Raw genomic sequence first — 26,659 nt, 5'->3', positions numbered from 1 at the left:
CACAAGGTTTTTCTATTTTTATACCTACTTACCTAATTTTGGCAACATGTGACCCAGTTTCAAATTTTATCTAGATATTATCAAGGTGAACATTCAGACAAATTTTCATGAAGATCCATTGAAAAATATAGCCTCTAGAGTGGTCAAAAGGTTTTTCTATATTTAGACCTACTGACCTAGTTTTTGACCACAGTTGACCCAGTTTCGAACTTGACCTAGATATCATCAAGATGAATATTCAAACCAACTTCCATACAGATCCCATGAAAAATATGGCCTCTAGAGAGGTCACAAGGTTTTTTTTATTATTTGATATACTGACCTAGTTTTTGATGGCATGTGACCCAGTTTCGAACTTGACCTAGATGTCATCAAGGTGAACATTCTGACCAATTTTCATGAAGATCCATTGAAAAGTATGGTCTCTAGAGAGGTCACAAGATTTTTCTATTTTTAGACCTACTGACCTAGTTTTTGACCACAGTTGACCCAGTTTCAAACCTGACCTAGATATCATCAAGATGAACATTCAGATCAATTTTCATACAGATCCCATGAAAAATATGGCCTCTAGAGAGGTCACAAGGTTTTTTCATTATTTGACCTACTGACCTACTTTTTGAAAACACGTGACCCACTTTTGAACCTGACCTAGATATTATCAAGGTGAACATTCTGACCAATTTTTATGAAGATCTATTCATATGTATGGCCTCTAGAGAGGTCACAAGGTTTTTCTATTTTTAGACCTACTGACCTAGATTTTGACCGCACGTGACCCAGTTTCGAACTTGACCTAGATATCATCAAGATGAACATTCAGACTAACTTTCATACAGATCCCATGAAATATATGGCCTTTAGAGAGGTCACAAGGTTTTTCTATTATTTGACCTACTGACGTAGTTTTTGATGGCACGTGACCCAGTTTCGAACTTGACTTAGATATCATCAAGGTGAACATTCTGACCAATTTTCATGAAGATCTTGTGAAATATTAAAAATTATTTTGCCTAAAAATAATTACTTTTATTTTTCCCGAAATTTATGGCTATCTCGTTGCTAGGTGTGTTAGCTATAAACTATCGTCGTTGTCAAGTAATCCAGTTTTCTAGTTCCTTGTCTAAACATAACAGATTAATGATAAACGCCTATTCGTCAGGGAACCACTCGAGCGTTATATTAAATCGAGAGCACGTGCAATCTTCTCAGTTGAACTAAAGGTGTATTGGCTAGCGCTTCAGATCGATGTTAAATTGAATAGCCATGCCACGTGGTCGATGCAGAACACGCCTGAAAGGTAGAGGCGAGCCAGCCTGTCGAGATGATTATGAAGGGAAGGAAATGAAAGGCGAACTAGACGGCGGATTTGCCAGAAATTCCAGGCATCAGACAAAATGCCGGTAGGTTTGTTATTGATTTCGAACAAATTTCGAAGGAGTCGCAATTAATTCTGCAGTTTGGTAATGACAGTACTTACGTCAGTAAATAGTTATACACAGTTAATCTCTTCCCGTTAACATCTATGCACCGATTATGAATTGTGTATTGTATTAACTGTAAACTTAATACGGGGTGTGGCGACCCTATTTCTCATAATTTTACAGATTCGAACCAAAACAATAATGTTGCTAGTTCAGTCAACTGTCGTAATAGTTTCTTGATTCCGACAGGCAGTGGTACTTTCAATACACGTGATTCACATAGGGCATTTCCGTTTTATTACTCGTATGGTGCTCGCAAAGTAAATAGTAACATCGGTGACGTCACATTTCATAAGACAGTGACACTGTTGTGCTCATTTACTTCCCGCAATTTAAATAGCAAATTTTTTGGAGTGTTTTACGTTAATGTCCCCTTTATGGGACCGCCGAATAGTTTAGTATTGCAAGGGTATAGTATACGGATTAAGATCGGATGGGTTATGGAAACCAGAAAGATTGTAAGGAAAAATATTTATACAAGGACGCAACTGTAAGATATTTAAGTAGGTTTTCTCAACACTATTAATTACGACCCTCACTTTGCGATAAGTTTTACATGACCAGGAGAATCTGTCGGCATGCAAACGCAGGCATCAGCACCTGTTAACGTTGGATCAGGTTAGGTCATTTAACTCTTTCGATATCATAAACAAATATCACTAACAAATTCACTGGTTCAATATTAGACTTAGATGTACTTACATTTTCTTCCGATTGGTTTCGGTAATGATCTTCAAATACACTGCACGGGAACACGTGCATCCATAGAATCGAAAATTTAAGATCCACAATACTTAATCCAAAATAAATAAAGATGTTGAACTTGCTAGGTTGTATAATACAGGTATAATGTACATGTCAGGTGGGTAATTTAGGCCCTTCCTTTGATAAATGTGTTTTCGCAACATTATCTAAAGACTTATTTATTAAATCTCTTTTCAGCATAGTTTGTCAAGTATAGAGGAATAATTTTCTTATGCTGGGAAACAAAATATGATTGAAATTTAACTAAACACACCGACGTACATATATATCGCTACATTAATTCATGCAATGCACATTGTCTTCGCTTAATATGTCACTGTCAATTTTGAACTAAATTCTTGTGTGCCTCATGTATTTTTCATGCAAATCATGTAGAGTTGTCATCACAGATTACAAAGAGTACCGTTACTTTGTAGTGCATCTTTGAAATAGAGTGACGCATGTTGTTGATAAATTTTATGTAACTCGTTCACTGTTATTTTAGGCTAAATGCTCGCAAACGTTTTACAAAAAAAAAAAATCAAATGGTCTATTATGAAAATAAGATTCAAACGTTTTTAAACAGTATTAGTTGGGCAGTTTGTTCTTTGTTTGGTGTTCAGGATTGTTAATTGTTGCACTACTACGTTTGTTAATTTGGTGAGGAAATTCTGTTTCGTTGAAGCTCAACTTTCCGTACATTAAATTTGAAACGATTGTTACGTTTCCCGAAACACATTGTTACTTGAATTTTTCGAAGAAACGGGGTCAGAATCGTGATGTCTGTCAATTTAGAGGCTGAAAAACAATAGATATTTTGTTATTTTCCATACAGAACCGGATTCTATTATATTATTATAGATTCTATTGTTACCAGAGTCAAATAAGATATCACGGAAACTTTGTTAATTCAAGTTGCGGCCTCAAAAAAAAAAAAAAAAAAAAAAAATCTTACACCATTCTAAACTTTTAAAACTAAAGAGAAATCGATTGAATTTATACATGTATATGTGGCTAGCTTTCCTATGATATTTTATTGGTTGTCATTAATTCTTAATAGTATTTAGTTAGAGCTGTTCGTATTTATTTCTAAGGGCACTGGTGTCAGTTAACATGACATTTTAAAATGGTGTGACATTGCAAATAACAGTAGATAGAACTGTTTTGCACTTGGTTTCCCGTTATATAGTGTCACGTTTTTGTTTGGTGTTAGAAGCTAACTAATGTAAGATTAGGTCATCATAGTTGTAAATATGTAGCGTTAAGATATACTGCCAATATTTAGCCGAATTCAATATCACAGATCATATTAATGGTTCTTAAAATTTTGGAAGTCATCATACTGTATTACAACACTCTTGACTGATGATTTTATCACTGGAGTATGTATGTGTAGTGAGCAAAACTTCAGAGCTGGTTATCATGGGATTTGGTTGAAATCTGTAACAAACTACCAGTCGTTTGTTACGTTATGTATGAATGAAAATTTTTTGGTTGTCTTAATTTTTCTCCTGTTCCAGTAAGTGAATTCTCTCCGAATAGCCCATGTAGCACTATATCATGTTAACGAAATTCTGTAGTTTTTTGACCTTAGCCCGGAACCGGGATTTCATAAATCAGTGTTGGTTTGTTATATAAATTATTAAAGTCGGATTTTTAATATTTAAGTAAAAAATTTCTTTGACAAACCAAGCCGAAATTATTTACTGAAGACAGATAATGTTAACGTCATTATGTATTAGATTTACAAAATAAGGTTGAAATTGTGTTTTCGTGTAAGTTGAATATCTGGACATATTTCATGCTGTATAGCGCAATCTATTTATAGAACGATTACGTATTTAGAAGTAGAAAAGCCATAGCGAAACATTATTGGAAAAGTCGATTATTCAGGGTCTTCATAGTAAAGTATGGTTTTCTTTTAATATACGATTCGACAGAAGTACAACTACTTTAACACGTTATTGATAAATATATCGACCTAGTTCCGCAGTAGATCTATTCATTTATAAATACATGTATAATTGCACGACAATTTTTAGGGATGTGTGACCCATCCGCTAGCTTCGGTATTCTACCGCAGTATTATTATAAATCAATAGGGCAGACATGCCTTGATGTATAAATCCACACGGTAACTTAAACGATAAAATGTTTGATAATTATGATTTTCTTCATTAAAACGTTTCAATACAGAAAACATTTCAGTATGCACTTAACTTTTTTCATTGACAATCTTCTTGAGTTCAACGATGCATGAGAACCATAACAAGCAAACGATAATACAATGTATAAACATGCAGTCGTTTTAATTAGTATCAAGTTGATCTATACTATGTTTAAATTGGTACCGTAGTGTATTGGATTGTGTTGTCATACCCGACCCGATTGAGGCCTGGTAAACTCATTGAAAAGCTAACCAAAATGCAGTAACAACATAATGCTTGTGGATAAAAGGGATAATGCTTGCGGATAAAAGGGATAATGGTCTTTCTGGATATTGATGTATAGCCTTGAAGGGGCACATATCAACATGGTTGGAATTGAATTTAATTGAATTACATTAGGACATAAATCTTAAGATAAAACGTGTATCCAAACAAATATATTTTAGGTAAGCATTTAAGTTAGTTATTTCTTTCAAAGATAGAACTATAGATTATCATCATGATGATGAACAAATGATCCGAATCACTCAAGACGATAATCCTTCCGCTCCTTGTTTCATACATTGGCAAAACGTGATCACGTGATGTTGGCGGGATTTGCTCTACTTGTCTTTCAAATAGCCTATCCGATTATGTTATAGTTATATGGATGAACCAGTTTGGTTTAAAAGAACAAATATAATTGTTGTAAAGTTGAGATAGTATTTTTTAGAATTTAAGAAATCGTTGCACAGAATTTTTGGGGGATAAATTTTGGCAAATTTATTGTGGCCTGGAAAAATTCTGTCGGCCGTGGGGGCGATCGGGCGTGCTTTGGGACGTTTTGATGGTACGGATGTTACGGTGTATATTAAAGGTATTGCTCTAGTGCCTTGGCAATATCTGACTAGCCTTGCTTAAATGTATCATAGCCTTGCTGATGTCATAGCCTTGCTCATCATATAGTATTTGCCTCGCTTAGAATTACAGTACGTTGCCTTGCTCCATTGGTCCGCTAAATGTTCCTCATTACTTTGCAGGTAACGTCGAGTTATGGGGAATATTTAATTTACTGTGGTGTACTGTAGCCTTGCTCATTATAGTATTTGCCTTGCTTAGAAGTACAGTACGTTGCCTTGCTCCGCTAAATATTGTGGTGTACTGTAGCCTTGCTCGTTGCTTAGAATTACAGTACGTTGCCTTGCTCCGTTGGTCCGCTAAATATTGTTGTGTACTGTAGCCTTGCTCGTTGCTTAGAACCACAGTACGTTGCCTTGCTCCGTTGGTCCGCTAAATATTCCTCATTGCTTTGCAGGTAACGTCGAGTTTTGGGGGATGTTTAATTTACTGTGGTGTACTGTGGTATCCCTTGCGTCCGTGTGGCGCTGCTTGTTGCTCTACAGGTAACGTGGAGCAATGACGTGGTGCTTTACGAGTACGTCTGGTTTCCTCCCGGTCGACTGGTTTTTCAAATAGCTTTCATTGGAGTGGCCATACTCTGCCAAAATATTGATAATAACTTTTATATTGAAAGGAATATTTCATAGGTTGAATTAGCACTGTTTACAGTATCTTACGTGCCGGTAATTGAAATATGTGACTGTATTCATATCTGAAATGTACAAATAAACATGTAAAAATGTGAATGCTACTTGTCTTCTGGTTATAATTTCGGGTAATAAAATAATAAAAATTATTTTGCCTAAAAATAATTACTTTTATTTTTCCCGAAATTTATGGCTATCTCGTTGCTAGGTGTGTTAGCTATAAACTATCGTCGTTGTCAAGTAATCCAGTTTTCTAGTTCCTTGTCTAAACATAACAGATTAATGATAAACGCCTATTCGTCAGGGAACCACTCGAGCGTTATATTAAATCGAGAGCACGTGCAATCTTCTCAGTTGAACTAAAGGTGTATTGGCTAGCGCTTCAGATCGATGTTAAATTGCCCACCCGCCACACCCCAGTAATAATAATAATAATAATAAAAATTGTTGTATACTACAATTCATTATATTTTGTACCTTTAATTCTGTTATGACAATCTGACTGTTTTGTGAAGTATTTATGTTGCAGATAATATGCTGCCATTGGGTGCCAACTCCGGAAGTGATCAGACTCCAGGTACTTTCCACACTCCAGGTACTTTCCACAGACATTAATTGAACGGATTCCTGGGCTACAAACAATTTGTGAAACAGACAAATCTAAAAGGATATCATTCTTCCGGACTGTTGCTTTATGAGAAATCAAAAGGACAATTTAGAATTAATACATGTATAATTTTTATTACTAAAATTCCAGTTAATCATTTCCATATTTATATACAATTATTTTTATGTCACTCCTAATTGTAAGGGCCTGGAAGAATTCTGTCGGCCGTGGGGGCGATCGGGCGTGCTTTGGGACGTTTTGATGGTACGGATGTTACGGTGTATATTAAAGGTATTGCTCTAGTGCCTTGGCAATATCTGACTAGCCTTGCTTAAATGTATCATAGCCTTGCTGATGTCATAGCCTTGCTCATCATATAGTATTTGCCTCGCTTAGAATTACAGTACGTTGCCTTGCTCCATTGGTCCGCTAAATGTTCCTCATTACTTTGCAGGTAACGTCGAGTTATGGGGAATATTTAATTTACTGTGGTGTACTGTAGCCTTGCTCATTATAGTATTTGCCTTGCTTAGAAGTACAGTACGTTGCCTTGCTCCGCTAAATATTGTGGTGTACTGTAGCCTTGCTCGTTGCTTAGAATTACAGTACGTTGCCTTGCTCCGTTGGTCCGCTAAATATTGTTGTGTACTGTAGCCTTGCTCGTTGCTTAGAACCACAGTACGTTGCCTTGCTCCGTTGGTCCGCTAAATATTCCTCATTGCTTTGCAGGTAACGTCGAGTTTTGGGGGATGTTTAATTTACTGTGGTGTACTGTGGTATCCCTTGCGTCCGTGTGGCGCTGCTTGTTGCTCTACAGGTAACGTGGAGCAATGACGTGGTGCTTTACGAGTACGTCTGGTTTCCTCCCGGTCGACTGGTTTTCAAATAGCTTTCATTGGAGTGGCCATACTCTGCCAAAATATTGATAATAACTTTTATATTGAAAGGAATATTTCATAGGTTGAATTAGCACTGTTTACAGTATCTTACGTGCCGGTAATTGAAATATGTGACTGTATTCATATCTGAAATGTACAAATAAACATGTAAAAATGTGAATGCTACTTGTCTTCTGGTTATAATTTCGGGTAATAAAATAAATGGCCTCTAGAGAGGTCACAAGGTTTTTCTATTTTTAGACCTACTGATCTAGTTTTTAACTGCACGTGACCCAGTTTCGAACTTGACCTAGATATCATCAAGCTGAACATTCTGACCGATTTTCATAAAGATCCCATGAAAAATGTGACCTCTAGAGTGGTCACAAGCAAAAGTTTACGCACAGATGGCGACGGACGCTGCGCGATCACAAAAGCTCACCTTGTCACTTTGTGACAGGTGAGCTAAAAATGTGACCTCTAGAGTGGTCACAAGCAAAAGTTTACGGACGCACGCACGCACGCACGACGGACGCCGAGCGATCACAAAAGCTCACCTTGTCACAAAGTGACAGGTGAGCTAAAAAGTCATTATGTTTAATTCTTTACAACAGTTGTTTCTCTTAGATTTAACTGCAAATGACAATCTATCAAAACTTGCACATGGCAGACAAATAGATAAACAAGAGCACCACCTTGCGGGTGCTGATGCTCATCTGATTTTTTTGTATAATAGAAATATTGTCCTACCCATGATTTTCTAAATCTAAAAAGGGCCATCATTCTTGCAAAAAGCAGGAGAGAGTTATGTTTCTTGATGTACAGCGTCCGCTTATGATGGTGAAAAACTGTTGCAAGTTTTAAAGCAATAGCTTTGATAGTTTATGAGAAAAGCTGACTTAAACATAATACTCAACCAAGAAAACTGATTTTCTAAGTCGAAAAGGGGCAATAATTATTGCAAAAAGTGGGATGGAGTTAAGTTTCTTACTGTACAGGGTCAGCTTGTGATGGTGAACAAGTGTTGCAAGTTTCAAAGCAATAGCTTTGATAGTTTAAGAGAAAATGTTGACCTAAACATAAAACTTAACCAAGAAATCTGATATTTTCTAAGTCCAAAAGAGGCCATAAATCTTGCAAAAAGCAGGATGGAGTTATGTTTCTTGCTGTACAGGGTCAGCTTATGATGGTGAACAAGTGTTGCAAGTTTTAAAGCAACAGCTTTGATAGTTTAGGAGAAAAGCTGACCTAAACATAAAACTTAACCAAGAAAACTGATTTTCTAAGTCGAAAAGGGGCAATAATTATTGCAAAAAGCAGGATGGAGTTATGTTTCTTGATGTACAGGGTCAGCTTATGATGATGAACAAGTGTTGCAAGTTTCAAAGCAATAGCTTTGATAGTTTAGGAGAAAAGTTGACCTAAACATAAAACTTAACCAAGAAATCTGATATTTTCTAAGTACAAAAGGGGCCATAAATCTTGCAAAAAGCAGGATGGAGTTATGTTTCTTGCTGTACAGGGTCAGCTTATGATGGTGAATAAGTGTTCCAAGTTTCAAAGCAATAGTTTAGGAGAAAAGCTGACCTAAACATAAAACTTAACCAGGCAACGCCGACGCAGACGCCGACACCGATCAAGTGATGACAATAACTCATCATTTTTTCCCAAAAAATCAGATGAGCTAAAAATGATTTAAAAATCCCAGAAACTTAGAATTTTTCAATTTTAAGACACTGACAGTATTGCAAATGCATGTAAAATGTACATGTTTTACAATATCTACAATAAATATTAAAACCTTTAAACTATCAAGAAGTGCCACCCTTTCCTGTAATACTTTATTTGATGTTGACACAACTCTGTGGTTTGGTGATATACTGCTAAACCTTTAACTACCTTTTCTGTTTTCTTTTTCTGTTTTTCAAAACTTTTGCCAACATCAGTTTTGGAAAGTTCTTTGTCCATGATGTCCATGTATTTATCGAGTGATGGGGGACGTTTGATCCTGGCATGTTTAGAGGAAGATGTTTTACCCTCTTCATCCTCCTCCCAGCCGTACTCATCCATGTCCGAACTCGAGTCACTACAGCTGTCCTCAAACTCTAGGGATTATAGACAAAATAATCATGAGGGAATTTCTTTAAATTGAATTAAGTATGATAATTACAATCTTTAGGTCAAAGGTTACAACTGATCTGAAATTTACCAGATGTTTTTGAGTGTCTGAGGCTGGTCCATTTGTACTGTTTCTTCCAAGGAAGTACCAGTTCTTTACAACAAGCACATTTAATAAAAACATGTCTTTGCACAAAGAGCTACAGTATCCCACTCCTCTTAAGATCTAAAGTGCCTCACAGTCATAATGGTAAAGGACTGTTCAAGAGTAGGAAGTAGAAATAGGTGTAGAAAATGATATCACATATCAAGCTTGAAATCATATAAATCTGCTGACTACTGGAAGTCATTTTCAGATTTTACTTTAGAAATTTACAAATTCTGATACAAGAACAAATATGGTGCTTTGGAATCATGAGAATCAAATACCAGAAATTATTCAACATCTACTACATATGAGCCGTGCCATGAGAAAACCAACATAGGGGTTTGCGACCAGCAGGGATCCAGACCACCCGCGCAACCGCGCGTCGGGTCGGGATCCTGTTTTTCCTTTTTAAAGCCACGCAATTGGGGAAAGGGTTAGCGAACAGCAAAAAATCCGACCAACGCGCGGTGCGCAGGCTGGTCGGATCCTGCTGGTCCAAACCACTATGTTTTTTTTCCCAGGCATAGGGGGTTTTCGCCCAGCTGATCCAACCACCTCCAAAATCGCGCTCTGTCGGACCATGTTTTCGCTTTAAAGCCTACGAAATTAGGCAAGCAAATGGATGCCGGGTGTCTGACCATGCTGGTCACAAACCCACTATTTTGGGTTTTCCCATGGCATATGGGTTTGCGACCGCAGGGATCCGCCCAGCCTGCGCAAACCGCCGTCTGGTCAGGATCCATTTTGTTCGCTTTAAACCCTACTGCAATTGGGGAAAGGGTTACGAACACATGGATCCTGACCCAGACTGCGCAGATGCCACTGTCTGATCCAGCTGGTCGCAAACCCACATTTTGGGGTTTTCCCAGCACGCCCAAATTTATTTTTTCCAAGACCATTCCCTAACCCCCTATAAAAAGTAACATTTGTACGTTATGGGGACAAACAAGATAATTCAAATACAAACTAAATGGACCATGGGAAAAAGGGATCCCCCTCTATTGGATGTTAGAACACGAAGTGTAAGTCCAAAGTAATGCACTTTGACAAAAGAATATTTTTAAACTAAACTCGACTGAAGACAAAAATTACTGTAATACTTTTTTCCCCTTTTTAACTTTTTTAAATTTTAATATTTTCTATTATGGAAAGTTTGTTCTATGTTATTTGATATCCTTCGTGCAAAAAATAAAGACAGACAAAAGAAAAGACGACCACGATACCTTAATCTCTCTCCTAATGAAAAATTTTTGGAAGGGGGTCACACGAAAATATATTGAAATATTTTAAAATTGGCCCTTTTTTTTTTAACAAGAATTACATTAAAGTATCCCCTATATCATATTGGAAAAACTATTGCAAATATAAAAAGTAAACTATCCCCCTCTGATGGCCTAAATTTTTTACAAACAAAATGATGTGTCACCAAAAATATTTCTATTATAATTTTAAAAAAGATTTCATAAGACAAATTTCGACCATAAATTTTTTTAAATCGGGGAGATCATTAACCCAATTTTTTTTCTTATCAATTTGACCTTGTTTTTTTTTACCAAATACCAAGATACCAATCTTCTAATTTAAACACAAAAAAACTGACCAAGTAACAGGGGAAACAAATAGTATATATGGCCTTCATGTTACAAAGGGCTTTCTATGATTTTTCCTAAGACCTATTTTTTTTCTTCAGGGACTCACATTTCAAATTTACATAGCAACTAACATTAGATAAAGATTTGTGATCATCAAGTAGAAAATGTGACCTCTACAGTGTAAACAAGCTTTTCTAATTTAACCAGTGACCAGCTTTAAAATCTCAATTATCCATTTAAACTTCACCCAGACTTTTTGGACAAACATTCTGGGAAAATTTTTTATAAAAAAAGTAGAAAAAGTGGCCTCTAACGTTTCAACGTTCCTATATCTGACCTTTGACCTAATTTCTAAATTGACCTATGTTTTTAGAGACAAACATTCTGAAAAAATGATGAAAAGAAAAAACAGTTTTTTTTATGATTTAACTATGTACTCGGAACTCGGGTAAACCGTTTTTAGACTTGACCTAATTTCATGAGACAAACTTTTATATGAAGACAAATGGGAAAAGTGACCTCTAGGGGGTAAAAAAATTTTTTTAAGACAAACCCAGTTTAAGACCTTTGTCCATTTTAAACCTTTACCGATTTTATGGGGACAAACTTTTATAGAAGATCAAAGGAAAAGTGCCCCTAGTGATTTTAAAAGATTTTTCTATGATCGACCTAGTTTAAACCTTTGTCCAGTTTTCAACCTTTACCTAGATTTATACAGAAATACAACTACAAAAAATGGCCTCTTTTATTAAAACGGAGAAAGGATGGGCGATAAGAAAACAATATACCCCTTTGAAGCGGTAAAAAATAAAAGTAAAGAAGCAAGGTGCCAACAAAAATTTTTCCCGCATGGGAGTAAAAACCACTCCACAAACGAGTTTCATCTTCTTCAACATCATCTCCTGCACTGAAAACAATGAAAGGCTTCCCTCACTTGCAAAAGAAATTTTTTACCCACTCACATTAAAAATAGTTTTTTCTGCACTGAAACATAGCATCAAATTTAAATTTTCCTACTAAATTCACAGCATCAAAATTGTTAACCCACTCATATAAAAAAAAAATTTTTTTTTTTTGCACTGAAGAAATCAACCCTTAAATTTTTTTCCCTTGGAAATCTTTTGCTCTTTAAAAATGTTTCCTACTTATTCATAGCAACATAAATTCAGGGGCCCCCACTCGGCTGAAAAAGTTTGGGGCCACCTTTTTCTCGGGAAAGTAGGGAGGGGCTGAGAGGTTTTTCCCCCCCCGGGGCGCGTTTAAAACTTTTGTTACTTCCCCGAAACAAATGGATATCTAGCTATATAGGGGACCTTTAAGGAGTTTGAAGCAACCTCGAAATATTTTTCCCTTTCACTTCTTTTTGTTGTGGGGTACTATGGTAAATCTGGGGCCCGGGGGTGGTTTTTTTGGGGCCCGGAAATCTACCCTTACCTATTTTTCTTCTGTTTGGGTTTCTGAACGGGTTACATTTCAAACCATTCTTAAGTTTTAAGACCTTCAAAAAACATGGCAAACACCTTTACTAATTTCTTACTAAATCACAGCAAAGGGCCAGTTATTTTTTTTTTTTTTTGTTTAATATAAAAAAAAACAAAAAAAACCCTTTTTTTTTTTACACAAAATGCTTCTATATGATAGTCAAAAAAAAAAAAAAATTATGAAAAAAATCTGGCACATGTCGGTTTGATAATTGATCAATTTTTTTTCATCCTTTTTTTTTTTTACATTGACCAACAAAAAAAGAATTTTTGTGAAAAAAAGGTATTTTTATATTAACAAAAAATAAACCGACCCGTGCCTGTGACTTAATGCTTCTGACGGGGGCGGGGAACGTTAAAAAATTCATCAAACCATTCATTATTTTGCCGATTTATTTATTAATTATTAGATCCATGGAAATTAAAGGCATCAATCATTTAATCTGCCGTAATGACAACAAAACAAAAATATTATTTTAACCCGATAATTGTTATTAATTGATTGCAAATTGCATCTTCTCGCGTGTCAAGATGTTTATTACACATTGTTATATGTAAAGTGAACGCAGACTGGGTAGTACTATCCCGAAAGAAGTTAATTTTATAAGGTAAAATTATCGGAACCAGTCAACGTTTTTTTTAAAACATAATTTCTCGGAGGTTACGATTTAGAATGTCTGAAACAAAATGGTGGTCCAAATTACGAAGATTTTTTCGTTTTCGCCACTTGCGATTTTTCTTCACCACTTTCATCGCAGATTCGCCAAATGGCTCGAGTGGCGAACGACAGCATGGGCCCTGAAATTGTTTACCTGCACTCACATTAAAACATTGTTTCTCTGCACTGAAGACATAGCATCAATTATATGTTTCCTGTGCAGAAATCTTAGCATCATTAATTGTCTTCCGATCTAAATTCACAGCATTTATAAATTGTTTCCCTGCACTGAAATCAGTTTCCTGTACAGAAATATTGTCCGAACACCTCAATATTGTCAAAGTCCGAACACCTCAATATTGTCAAAGTAAACCTAATTCAGAAAACCAAGTATTTGTTGCTTTTTATCATAATAACAACATTCCTGTAAACCATTCACTCAACATTATGTTTATACCTAACACTAAGTGAAATGCCTAAATAAACGTTTAGCTATCAAAACTTGAGTGAATTCTGTAGTCAAAAATAAATCTCCACAAATTTCAAAGTAAGCAATTTTTGTCAGGTAAAATAAGTAGGACAGGAAACCTGTTTTGTAGGACATACTGTAAAACAGCCATACCTAGGGAACTCTGCACCATCTGCACTAGAGACATTGCCAACAAATGCTTTCATGCTGTCCGCTATTTTACCAAGATCAAATACGTTGTCAGTATCCTCCTGGTTACCATAGTTACCACTTCTCTCTCGCATCATCTCATCCAGAGATTCTGGTGTCAGGTTCATCCAGGAATCATCTAGAAATGAAGCCAGGCACAATGTTATTCAGATATATGTAAAATAAGACAACTGCAATACTTCCTGTAGGTTACTCCTTGAATAATTCAATGCTGCTCTTCAGCAAAACTTACAAGACATTACTTTAAATCTTAATTTTTCACACTTAAAGTAATTTAAAGTATTAAACCATTTTAAAATGTAAAGGACTAGCTCTTGAAGTAACTTTTAACTGATTCTGTACTAACCTATGAAGGCAGTTACAAAACTAAAGTACAGTGTTAAACAAGAAATGTGTGCAAGGGCTGCTGGAGAAGCAGTTGTCTGTCAAAGTGGTGGATACAAATTAATACAGAGAGTTGTCTTTCAAAGTGATGGATACAAATTATTACAGAGAGTTGTCTGTCAAAGTGGTGGATACAAATTAATACAGAGGGTTGTCTGTCAAAGTGGTGGATACAAATTACCGGTAATACAGAGAGTTGTCTGTCAAAGTGGTGGATACAAATTAATACAGAGTCATTGTTGTAGGAATATTTACTGAATCAAAAATCCCCTACTACATGTTAAATTCACTAAAGTTAAAGCCAGCTTCGTCTCAGACTGAATTATGAGACTGACACACAAGATTTTAAAGAAACACCAAAGAATGAAACAAAAGAAAAATCTACCTGGCCCCATTTACATTTCAAGGGAGATATGTACTCACCATCTGGAGATTCAAGATATTGCTCTGCTCTACGTCTTCCTTCAATATCAACATCCAGTGTCTTCAATAAGTGAAGCACTTCTGCACCAGGATCGTCTCCCCTGAGAGGACAGTGCACAATATCGGTAATAATGTTAAAATTATTAAACAGTAACACACAAATCCCTCCATGAGCAAAATATTTGATTTATCCTGGGTTGCCAGTGACTCTAACAGAAAATATAATGAAAACCGTCATGGACCACATGAATTGCTGGAGTGAGCTTAGGAGCTCGAGACACTGATGCTGGAGTGATCGATGATAGAGTGAGCAGCATTCTACAGGAGTCTTTCTAAACATTTCAACAGTATTTCTTCTCTATTTCTCATTTCACATCAAACTTTATATAAATGAAGATATTCCAATGTAACCTCAACTCTAAAATGAAAACCAACCCTAGATTGAATATCACCTCAATTCTACAATGAGTACCATTCCAACCCTAGATTGAATATCACCTCAATTCTACAATGAGTACCATTCCAACCCTAGCACGAGTACCTTCTTAATTCTAGAATGAGTACCACCTCTACTGCGGAATGAGTACCACCTCTACTGCAGAATGAGTACCACCTCTACTGCAGAATGAGTACCACCTCTACTGCAGAATGAGTACCCCCTCTACTGCAGAATGAGTACCACCTCTACTGCAGAATGAGTACCACCTCTACTGCAGAATGAGTACCACCTCTACTGCAGAATGAGTACCACCTCTACTGCAGAATGAGTACCACCTCTACTGCAGAATGAGTACCCCCTCTACTGCAGAATGAGTACCCCCTCTACTGCAGAATGAGTACCACCTCTACTGCAGAATGAGTACCACCTCTACTGCAGAATGAGTACCACCTCTACTGCAGAATGTGTACCACCTCTACTGCAGAATGAGTACCACCTCTACTGCAGAATGAGTACCACCCCTACTGCAGAATGAGTACCATCCTAATTCTAGAATGAGTACCACCTCTACTGCAGAATGAGTACCATTCCAAGCCTAGAATAAGTACCAACCCATTCCTATAATGACTACTAACACACCAACTCTAAAATGAGGATCTGTAGCTTTAAAGTATCAACCTAACTCTAGAATGAGCAACAGTATTTTTCAAATAACACCCAAACTCTAATGAGTAATGGTACCTTTCAAATATCACCCCAACTCTAGAATGATTTCAAATATCACTCAAACTCTAGTACGATTACCTGGTCCAGTAGCTTTCAAATATCACCCCAACTCTAGAACGAATTACAGTTGCTTTCAAATATCACCCCAACTCTAAAATAAGTACAGGTAGCTTACAAGTATCACCCCAACTCTAGAACGAATTACAGTAGCTTTCAAATATCACCCCAACTCTAAACTAGAGCTATCACTAAAGGTGATGAATGTACCCCCCACATGCACTGATACAGTACATTGCAATTTGACGCACACAAGATTGCATAATTATGTGGACTGTATGTATATAGACTGTATGTATACAGTATAGTAACAAAAAACAAAGTCCCATAACTATGCAGAATATTTATCTAAAAGAATGTAACATGCACCATGCACAACTAGGGTTGGTACTGATCACTTGTGTGAAGTTTCATTAAATTGTGTGCAAGGGTTTGGTAGATTAGGCACGCACAAGATTGCATATGCAGACTGCATGTACATAGTATGTTAACAAGAAACAAAGTCCCATAACTCTGCAATTTTTGTCGCTGAAAGAACCTAACATGCCCCATGCACAACTACTGTTGGTACTGATCACTTGTGTGAAGTTTCATTAAACTGTGTCAAGGGGATGAGGAGAGATGGTGCGCACAGGATTGTGTCTATGTATATAGTATAGTAACAAAAAAACAAAGTCCCATAACTCTGCAAATTTTTTTTCTGAAAGAACCTAACATGCCCCATGCAAAACTACTGTTGTTACTGATCACTTGTGTGAAGTTTCATTAAACTGTGTCAAGGGGATAAGGAGAGATGGTGCGCACAAGATTGTGTCTATGTATATAGTATAGTAACAAAAAAACAAAGTCCCATAACTCTGCAATTTTTTTTTCTAAAAGAATCTAACATGCCCCATGCACAACTACTGTTGGTACTGATCACTTGTGTGAAGTTTCATTAAATTGTGTCAAGGGGATGAGGAGAGATGGTGCGCACAAGATTGTGTCTATGTATATAGTATAGTAACAAAAAAACAAAGTCCCATAACTCTGCAAATTTTTTTTCTAAAAGAACCTAACATGCCCCATGCACAACTACTGTTGGTACTGATCACTTGTGTGAAGTTTCATTAAATTCTGTCAAGGGGATAAGGAGAGATGGTGCGCACAAGATTGCGTCTACGGACAGACGGGCAGACAGACAGACAGACAACCTGAAACCAGTATACCCCCCCTTACAACTTTGTTGTCGGGGGGTACAAATAAGTACAGGTAGCTTACAAGTATCACCCCAACTATAGAACGAATTACAGTAGCTTTCAAATATCACCCCAACTCTAAAATGAGTACAGGTAGTTTACAAGTATCACCCCAACTCTAGAATGAATTACAGTAGCTTTCAAATATCACCCCAACTCTAGAACGAATTACAGTTGCTTTCAAATATCACCCCCAACTCTAAAATAAGTACAGGTAGCTTACAAGTATCACCCCAACTCTAGAACGAATTACAGTAGCTTTCAAATATCACCCCAACTCTAAAATAAGTACAGGTAGCTTACAAGTATCACCCCAACTCTAGAACGAATTACAGTTGCTTTCAAATATCACCCCAACTCTAAAACAAGAGCTGTCCGTAAGACAGCCAAGCTCGACTATTCGAAATATTGTCACAGAAGCAGGAAATTATTACCCAAAATGTTAAATATCAAAAGAGTTTTAAGTTCGAAAGGGGACATAATTTGACCAAAATACATATCAGAGTTATGGGACTTGATGTTATCAACTAGTTTTATAACCCCGAAGAAACATGTTAAGTTTCAATTCAATATCTGCATTAGTTTTGGCGATAGTAACTTGCATGTTAAACTTTAACCAGAATTTTCTAAGTCCAAAAGGGGGCATAATTTGCTCAAAATACATGTTAAGAGTTATGGAACTTGATCCAGTGAGGTTGGTAATTGACCTTGAAAAAGAATAAATAAGTTTCAAAGCTATATGCCTTTTGGTAATAGCTGTATGTACTTGCACGCAAAACTTTAACCAGGATTTTCTAAGTCCAAAAGGGGGCATAATTTGCCCAAAATACATGTCAGAGTTATGGGACTTGGTGCTATCAACTAGTTTTATAACCCTGAAGACACATGTGAAGTTTCAATTTAATATCTGTAGTAGTTTTGGAGATAGTTACTTGCATGTAAAACTTTAACCAGAATTTTCTAAGTCCAAAAGGGGGTATAATTTGCCCCAAATACATGTCAGAGTTATGGGACTTGACCCAGTGAGGTAGGTAATTGATCTAGAAAAAGAAAAAAATAAGTTTCAAATCTATATGCCTTTTAGTAATAGCTGTATGTACTTGCACGCAAAACTTTAACCAGAATTTTCTAAGTCCAAAAGGGGGCATAATTTGGCCAAAATACATGTCAGAGTTATGGGGCTTGACCCAGTGAGGTAGGTAATTGATCTAGAAAAAGAAAAAATAAGTTTCAAATCTATATGCCTTTTAGTAATAGCTGTATGTACTTGCACGCAAAACTTTAACCAGAATTTTCTAAGTCCAAAAGGGGGCATAATTTGGCCAAAATGAAGGTCAGAGTTATGAGACTTGGTGCTATCAACTAGTTTAATAACCCCGAAGACACATGTGAAGTTTCAATTCAATATCTGCATTAGTTTTGGAGATAGTAACTTGCATGTAAAACTTTAACCAGAATTTTCTAAGTCCAAAAGGGGCATAATTTGCTCAAAATACATGTCAGAGTTAAGGGACTTGACCCAGTGAGGTAGGTAATTGATCTAGAAAAAGAAAAAATAAGTTTCAAATCTATATGCCTTTTAGTAATAGCTGTATGTACTTGCACGCAAAACTTTAACCAGAATTTTCTAAGTCCAAAAGGGGGCATAATTTGGCCAAAATGAAGGTCAGAGTTATGGGACTTGGTGCTATCAACTAGTTTTATAACCCCGAAGACACATGTGAAGTTTCAATTCAATATCTGCATTAGTTTTGGAGATAGTAACTTGCATGTAAAACTTTAACCAAAATTTTCTAAGTCCAAAAGGGGGCATAATTTGCTCAAAATACATGTCAGAGTTATGGGACTTGACCCAGAGAGGTTGGTAATTGACCTAGAAAAAGAATAAATAAGTTTCAAAGCTATATGCCTTTAAATGATAGCTGTATGTACTTGCATGCAAAAACTTAACCAAGGTGTGACGCCGACGCCGACGCCGACGCCGACGCCAGGGTGAGTAGAATAGCTAGACTATTCTTCGAATAGTCGAGCTAATAAGTACAGGTAGATTACAAGTATCACCCCAACTCTAGAACGAATTACAGTAGCTTTCAAATATCACCCCAACTCTAAAATGAGTACAGGTAGTTTACAAGTATCACCCCAACTCTAGAACGAATTACAGTAGCTTTCAAATATCACCCCAACTCTAGAACGAATTACAGTTGCTTTCAAATATCACCCCAACTCTAGAACGAATTACAGTAGCTTTCAAATATCACTCCAACTCTAGAACGAATTACAGTTGCTTTCAAATATCACCCCAACTCTAGAACGAATTACAGTTGCTTTCAAATATCACCCCAACTCTAGAACGAATTACAGTAGCTTTCAAATATCACCCCAACTCTAGAACGAATTACAGTTGCTTTCAAATATCACCCCAACTCTAGAACGAATTACAGTAGCTTTCAAATATCACCCCAACTCTAGAACGAATTACAGTAGCTTTCAAATATCACCCCAACTCTAGAACGAATTACAGTTGCTTTCAAATATCACCCCAACTCTAGAACGAATTACAGTTGCTTTCAAATACCACCCCAACTCTAAAATGAGTACAGGTAGCTTACAAATATCACCCCAACCCTAGAATGAGTACCAGTAGCTTTCAAATATCATTTTAACTCTAAAATGAGTACCAGTAGTTTTCCAGTATCTCATTAATTTAACAAGAGCTGTCCATAAGACAGCAAATGCTTGACTATTCAAATTGTTGTCCCAGAAGCAGGAATATTACACTAAATGTTAAAATATCTATAGAGTTTCAATCCAGTATCTGTATTAGTTTTGGAGATAGTAACTTGCATGCAGAACTTTAACCAGGATTTTCTAAGTCCAAAAGAGCGCATAATTCAGCCAAAATGCAGAGTTATGGGACTTGACCCAGTGAGGTTGGTAATTGACCTAGAAAAAGAAAAAAAAAGTTTCAAAGATATTTGCCTTTAAATGATAGCTATACGTACTTGCATGTAAAACTTTAACCAAGGTGTGACGCCGACACTGATGCCAGGGTGAGTAGAATAGTCCAAACTATTCTTCTAACAGTCAAGCTAAAAATATCACCTTGCAGTCTACAAACTGTCAGCAGTAACATACAAACCTATTGCTATGTCTGAAATTTTCCTTGTAAAATTTTCTTGCATTTCCCATCAGCTGTTCATACAAAACGGACCCTTCAAGTTCTCCCTGGAATATAGGATACATACTCTATTTACATAAAAAAATATGTACTACAACAAGATACAGTAACTAGTACTGGTTGGGAACTAGTATCCAGACACGACCAGAGTATCAAACATATGCATTAAATGATTAATTTAGCCATTATTCATGCATTTGTTTCATCTGTATCATCAGATGATTGTTCTTTTTGTCTAAGTATTTTTAAGTTATATGATGATACCTCACCTGTGTTTACAAAACAACTTTCAGTCTCAATATGGCATAGAGATCTTTTGTAGCTGCTTTTGACAGTCAGCTTTAAATATGCTTTGTTCGAAAGATCTATGATATAGAGATACCTAAAAATATTTTAATTACTATTTTCGATCTCAAAATAACAGCAAAATCATCCACCAAGTATTTGCCAAGCTACCACATGGAGAAAATTACTACTTTTTCTGACCTCATTTGAGCCTCTAGGAAACCCATATTTTAAGTCATTAAGAGGTGCTTATTACACATTCTGAGGCAAAAGTAACTGAAGTTTATACAGTGTGAGTTTCACATTAATGTCTAACATTTTCTGTAAAAACAAGAGCCATGTCAGACATGGCTAATCCCCCCACCGGGCATATCATAATTGAAGGATGTGGTCAGCATCAGGGGTTTTAAGATGTGGAAGAAAGAATAAGTCAGTAGTGAGGTGGTTTACTGCTAAATTTTATTAATTTTCATGAAGAGTATAACTATGATGTTTTTCTATATGGCTACTGTAAAAAGAAGGAATGGAAAGCTAACAGGGAACAAGAGTGCCAGAATGTCACAATATATGCCCGTCAAAGCAAATTTCTTTACTCTAGCAGCTGTATTTGCAAATGGAATGTTAATTTTGTGGTTGTTTAGTAATCATTGTAAGTCTTTTGTTTTTTTAAGTCCACAAAAAAACTCCTTACTAGGTATAGAGATACCTTATATATAACAAGAGCTGTCGGAGGACAGCAACGCTCGACTATTTAACAGCCTTGTCGCTTGAATGAATAAGAAAGTCGAAAAAGGGGCATAATTTAGTAAAAAAGTAAAATAGGGTTATGGAACCTGCAAAGTGCTTATCAGCTCATGACAGTGGACAAGTGTATGAAGTTTCAATCCATTCCCATTAGTGGGTACTGAGATACCAGCTTACATATAAGAATTTAACCCAAAAACTCCTAAGTTGAAAAAGGGGCATAATTTTGTAAAATGCAAAGTTGAGTTATTGATCCTTTGCACTGCATGTCATATCATGACAATGAACTAGTGTGTGAAGTTTCAATCCTTTCCCATTAGTGGATACTGAGATACCAGCTTACATACAAAAACTTAACCAAAAATTTCTATGTTGAAAAAGGGGCATAATTTTGTAAAAAAGCAAAATAAAGTTATGGGACCTGCTTTGTGCATGTCAGATCATGACAGTGAACAAGTGTGTGAAGTTTCAATCCATTCCCATTAGTGAGTACTGAGATACCAGCTTACATACAAAACCTTAACAAAAAAATTCTAAGTGGAAAAAGGGGCATAATTTTGTAAAAAAGCAAAATAGAGTTATGGAACCTGTGCAATGTAAGTCAGTTTATCACAGTAAATAAGTGTGTGAAGTTTCAATCCATTCCCACAAGTGGTTACTGAGATACCAGCTTACATACAAAACCTTAACCAAAAATTTCTAAGTCAAAAAAGGGGCATAATTTTGTAAAAAAGCAAAACAGAGTTATGGAACCTGTGCAATGTAAGTCAGTTTATCACAGTGAATAAGTGTGTGAAGTTTCAATCCATTCCCACAAGTGGTTGCTAAGAAACCAGCTTACATACAAAAACTTAACCAAATCGGGACGCGGACGCGGACGCCGACGCATGGGCGAGTCCAATAGCTCTACTATTCTATGAATAGTCGAGCTAATAAAATTAATAAAATACACCTAAAACTGGAGAGTAACATCTATGCTGTACCACAGAAAAGTGGTCTTGTTTTTTCCCTAGGGTCAATTATAAAAATGTTACAATATAAGTTATTTATATTAACAACTAAGGGAAGTTAATCTTTAAAAAAAAAATAAAAAAAAATTGCAAGTCCACACAAAAATCTTTATCAGGAAGAGACTGGTCAAAATACACCTCAAAATTGGATTTAGCATGTTTGTTGTACTACAGAAAAGTGCTCTCGATTTTTCCCTACGACTAGTAATGAAAAAGTTACAATAAAAGCTATTTAAAGTAACAAGAAAGGGAAGTAATTCTAAAGAAGGGAACTGCGCATGACACTTTGTCTCATGATGGTGTATAATTGTGCCAAGTTACATCAAAATCCCTCCATGCATGAAGAAGAAATGCTTCGGACAAAGTCATTCTTGTATCTGACCTTTGGCCTCTAAGTGTGACCTTGACCTTAGGCCTAGTGACCTGGATCTTGCGCATGACACTCCGTCTCGTGGTGGTACACATTTGTGCCAAGTTATATCAAATTCCCTCAATGCATGAAGAAGAAATGCTCCGGACAAGGTTTTTATTCTTGTATCATTTGACCTCTAAGTGTGACCTTGACCTTAGACCTAGGGACCTAGTTCTTGCGTATGACACTCCGCATCGTGGTGGTAAACATTTGTGCCAAGATATATCAAAATCCCTCCATGCATGAAGAAGATATGCTCCGGACAAATTTCTTTAAGAAAATATGATAAAGGGAAATAACTAAAAAATAGGCAAGGTAGAGTTATTGTTCTTGCACACTGCACTTCCTCCCAATGTGTTCTATCAGTGTATGAAGTTTGAAGAAAATCCCTCCAGTACTTTTGGGGTTATGCTCCGGACAAAATGTTTTAAGAAAATATGATAAAGGGGAATAACTCAAAAAACAGGCAAGGTAGAGTTATTGTTCTTGCACATTGCACTTCCTCCCAATGTGTTCTATCAGTGTATGAAGTTTGAAGAAAATCCCTCCAGTACTTTTGGAGTTATGCTCCGGACAAATTTTTTTAAGAAAATAAGTTAAAGGGGAATAACTCAAAAAATAGGCAAGGTAGAGTTATTGTTCTTGCACACTGCACTTCCTCCCAATGTGTTCTATCAGTGTATGAAGTTTGAAGAAAATCCCTCAAGTACTTTTGGAGTTATGCTCCGGACAAATATCGTTGCGGACGCACGGACGGACGGACGGAGAGCATTTCAAATATCCCCTTCACCTTTGGTGGGGGGATAAATAATGAAGGTAAATCATGAAAATTTATCCTGCTACTGATTCCCAGCCAGTATATACTTATTGTGCTGCTACTGGTTCCCAGCCAGTATATACTTATTGTGCTGCTACTGGTTCCCAGCCAGTATATACTTATTGTTGGATCAAAATAAATGACATAGTTTCTGGTCCTTTCTCAGACTTTCTAACATTACATTAATGTATACAGCAAAAGACACTTTACAATTATCTATTATGAACAAGCACTGACAAACTACAAAATTAATGGAGACAATTTGAGCAAGAAAGTCACAACCGTAGCACAATATAAAATGCCAAATGATATTTCCAAGGTAGCAATGTGAAGCATAACTCATAATTCACATTACAATTGAACTATTCATACCGAGTGAACACAAGACATACACTAATATACAGATTTAATACTTAAACAGAAGAAACCATATTTACCCTGAAGTAGTTTTTATCTTTAAGTGTCTGTATATACTGCTGCCATCTTACACCACTGGTAGGCTGGTCATCATTTATGTTGCTATGGTTACCACCTGACTCAGATTTATGGCACATTATTTCAAAGCCATGAGCCTGTGTTAAAGGAATCATACATGATAAAAACAAGAATATGTATTATAACATAGAGATATCTCAAAGTAAAAATTTTATTACATGCATGTGTTTAGTTATATTTCCCTAACGACTAATCTACCAATCTACCATTTCTGCTCTGAGAGTTTCACACCTGTGTAAGTTCAGTTTCTTAGTACCTGTGTATGTCCAGTTTCTACCTGTGTCAGTTCTCCAATGTAATCAAGTACTTAGTGTATGACAGTATGCAAAGCAACAATCCATTGAAACCAGTTCGGGAAACACAATGTTAATAAGCTGTTTGAAATTCCTTCCTTTTTTTGGTTATCATGTAAATTTCATGTAGTACACCAATATCATCTGAACAAGTGTGAGAGAACATGATTCATAAATTAAAAAGAAAATATAACTCACATAACATAAGATCCCATACTAATGTTAGCTATCAATGAGAACAGAATCAAATCAAAGGCTTGTAACATCATCTGAATTGATGATTTCAGCATGTAACATTAATAATTTGGCCAGAACAGCAATGCATGTCTATATTTTACAACAATAATCTACCGTTAAACATTTCACTTAGTACCTCAGTAAATTCATAACAAATTCTGCTTCTTCAACATAAAATCATGCCCACACCCGTGCCAGTCTACAGTACTTTATTTCTAGAGCTAAGACTTAGCCAACACTTACAAGCTTCATGCCAAGGTCATGGGATCGGAACTTTGGACTGGATGTGCTGGGAATAACCCAACCACTTCTCTTGTCTGGCTGGAAATTTTGATGGACTAACTGTGCATACAGGCACCGGGTTAGGCGAGTCTGAAACAATACCATTTCTATTACGTATTAGTTCACAGAAATAACAAAAATGTTTATATTGAACTTTAGACTGTTAAACATTGGAAGATGTTAACAAAAACTGTTTGATCTTATTTTAGTTTTTGTAATATTCTCATGTTTTTTGCATCAAGTAATTATCACAAGAGCTGTTGGGAGGACAGCAATGCTTGACTATTCAAAAGCCTTGTCACTAAAAAGTTAAAATAATAACAAGAGCTGTCACTATTAGTGACAAATGCCCCTGAGGCATGCCCAAGAATGCTACAGGTGTCTGCACAAAATAAATAAAAATTTAAATAATGACCTTGACCTTGACCTGAGAGACCCGGATCATGCACATAGCATATTCTCAGGCTAACATAGTTATTTGCACAAAATAACTTCTCAATCCATATACCTGTATAAACAACAAAAATAAAAATAATGACTGCATGCAGAAATTCAATATGTCAAACTGTGACCTTGACCCAAGAGATCTGGGTCATTGACATGACACACCCTAGAGATTAGATGAACATTTCTGCAAACATTTCAAAATCCCTCCATGTGCCAAAAGGATATGGCCTGGATACGAAAAAAAAAAATCACACATCATTTCTGTGACCTTGGCCTTAACCTGAGAGATCATGCATATAGCATATTCTCAGGCTAAAAACATGAGCAATTAGTGAACTTCATACAGCTTTATGTAAATGTATATTATAGAATTTACCCTGTGCACAACTCTTGTCCCCGGTCTGAAGTACTGAAATGTTCTGCAGCACTGAAATAACACAAACAGAGCATGTTATTTTATATATAATGTTATTAATGGAGGGGTTCTAACTGTCATTGATTTGCCTCAATCCATGAAATTAAACCCCCACAAATAGACATATTTTCTATTAATTCTATCTTAAATACTTGAAATCCAAATTCATGTCCACCATTTTATGCCCCAAAAATTAACTGATTTTACAGTATCTGGAATACTCTGTGGAGACCTCTTAATGTTCAACATTGGTTTGCAGTTTCCAATCAGTTTTCTTAATTATGATTTCATCTATACCTTCCCATCTACACAACGTCTGACTGTTTACTGTAAACTGTTATTGTTATTGTTGACTCTTCTGTTTCATTTATTATGCTCAATTTCACGCAACTTTGTTTTTTAGTCTCGCACTTCAGCGGTCCCTATAATAATTATAGTAGTTCAAAAATGTCTTAAAAATTAAATGTTATAAGGGGTAACTTTATCTTTAGATGAATATGTTACGGGCTGCTGCCCCCACACCCCCTGCTTTGCCTCACACTCCAACTTGTTGCGTATGCGCATTGTAAACTTCCAGGGACCGCTAAAGTGCATTCTAACCATCAATTTTGAAGGAAAATAAATGTATCAAATTAGAGCAAAGCAGGGTCTACCTTGTAGTGTTACACCAAGCAGAGTTAAGCTTGTAGTG

General features: G+C 36.2%; 1 protein-coding gene across 1 annotated transcript in view; it reads right to left on the bottom strand.

Annotated features, from left to right (window-relative positions):
* The window catches only part of LOC123562234 (protein ecdysoneless homolog), a 61,717-nt gene that overhangs the window by 10,725 nt on the left and 24,333 nt on the right, over positions 1-26,659 (bottom strand). The window contains exons 6-13 of the mRNA XM_053526149.1: positions 25,930-25,980; positions 25,068-25,196; positions 24,237-24,371; positions 20,493-20,578; positions 14,891-14,991; positions 14,027-14,201; positions 12,141-12,172; positions 9,307-9,512 (exon numbers count right to left, since the gene is read on the bottom strand). Coding sequence (XP_053382124.1) covers positions 9,307-9,512; positions 12,141-12,172; positions 14,027-14,201; positions 14,891-14,991; positions 20,493-20,578; positions 24,237-24,371; positions 25,068-25,196; positions 25,930-25,980 — 915 coding nt within the window. The remainder of the gene's footprint in view (positions 1-9,306; positions 9,513-12,140; positions 12,173-14,026; positions 14,202-14,890; positions 14,992-20,492; positions 20,579-24,236; positions 24,372-25,067; positions 25,197-25,929; positions 25,981-26,659) is intronic.

This window comes from Mercenaria mercenaria, chromosome 2 (genome assembly GCF_021730395.1).
Source record: "Mercenaria mercenaria strain notata chromosome 2, MADL_Memer_1, whole genome shotgun sequence".
NCBI classification, from domain to species: domain Eukaryota; kingdom Metazoa; phylum Mollusca; class Bivalvia; order Venerida; family Veneridae; genus Mercenaria; species Mercenaria mercenaria.
The sequence above is the reverse complement of the archived record's forward strand: the minus strand, read 5'-3'. Positions and strand labels throughout refer to the sequence as shown.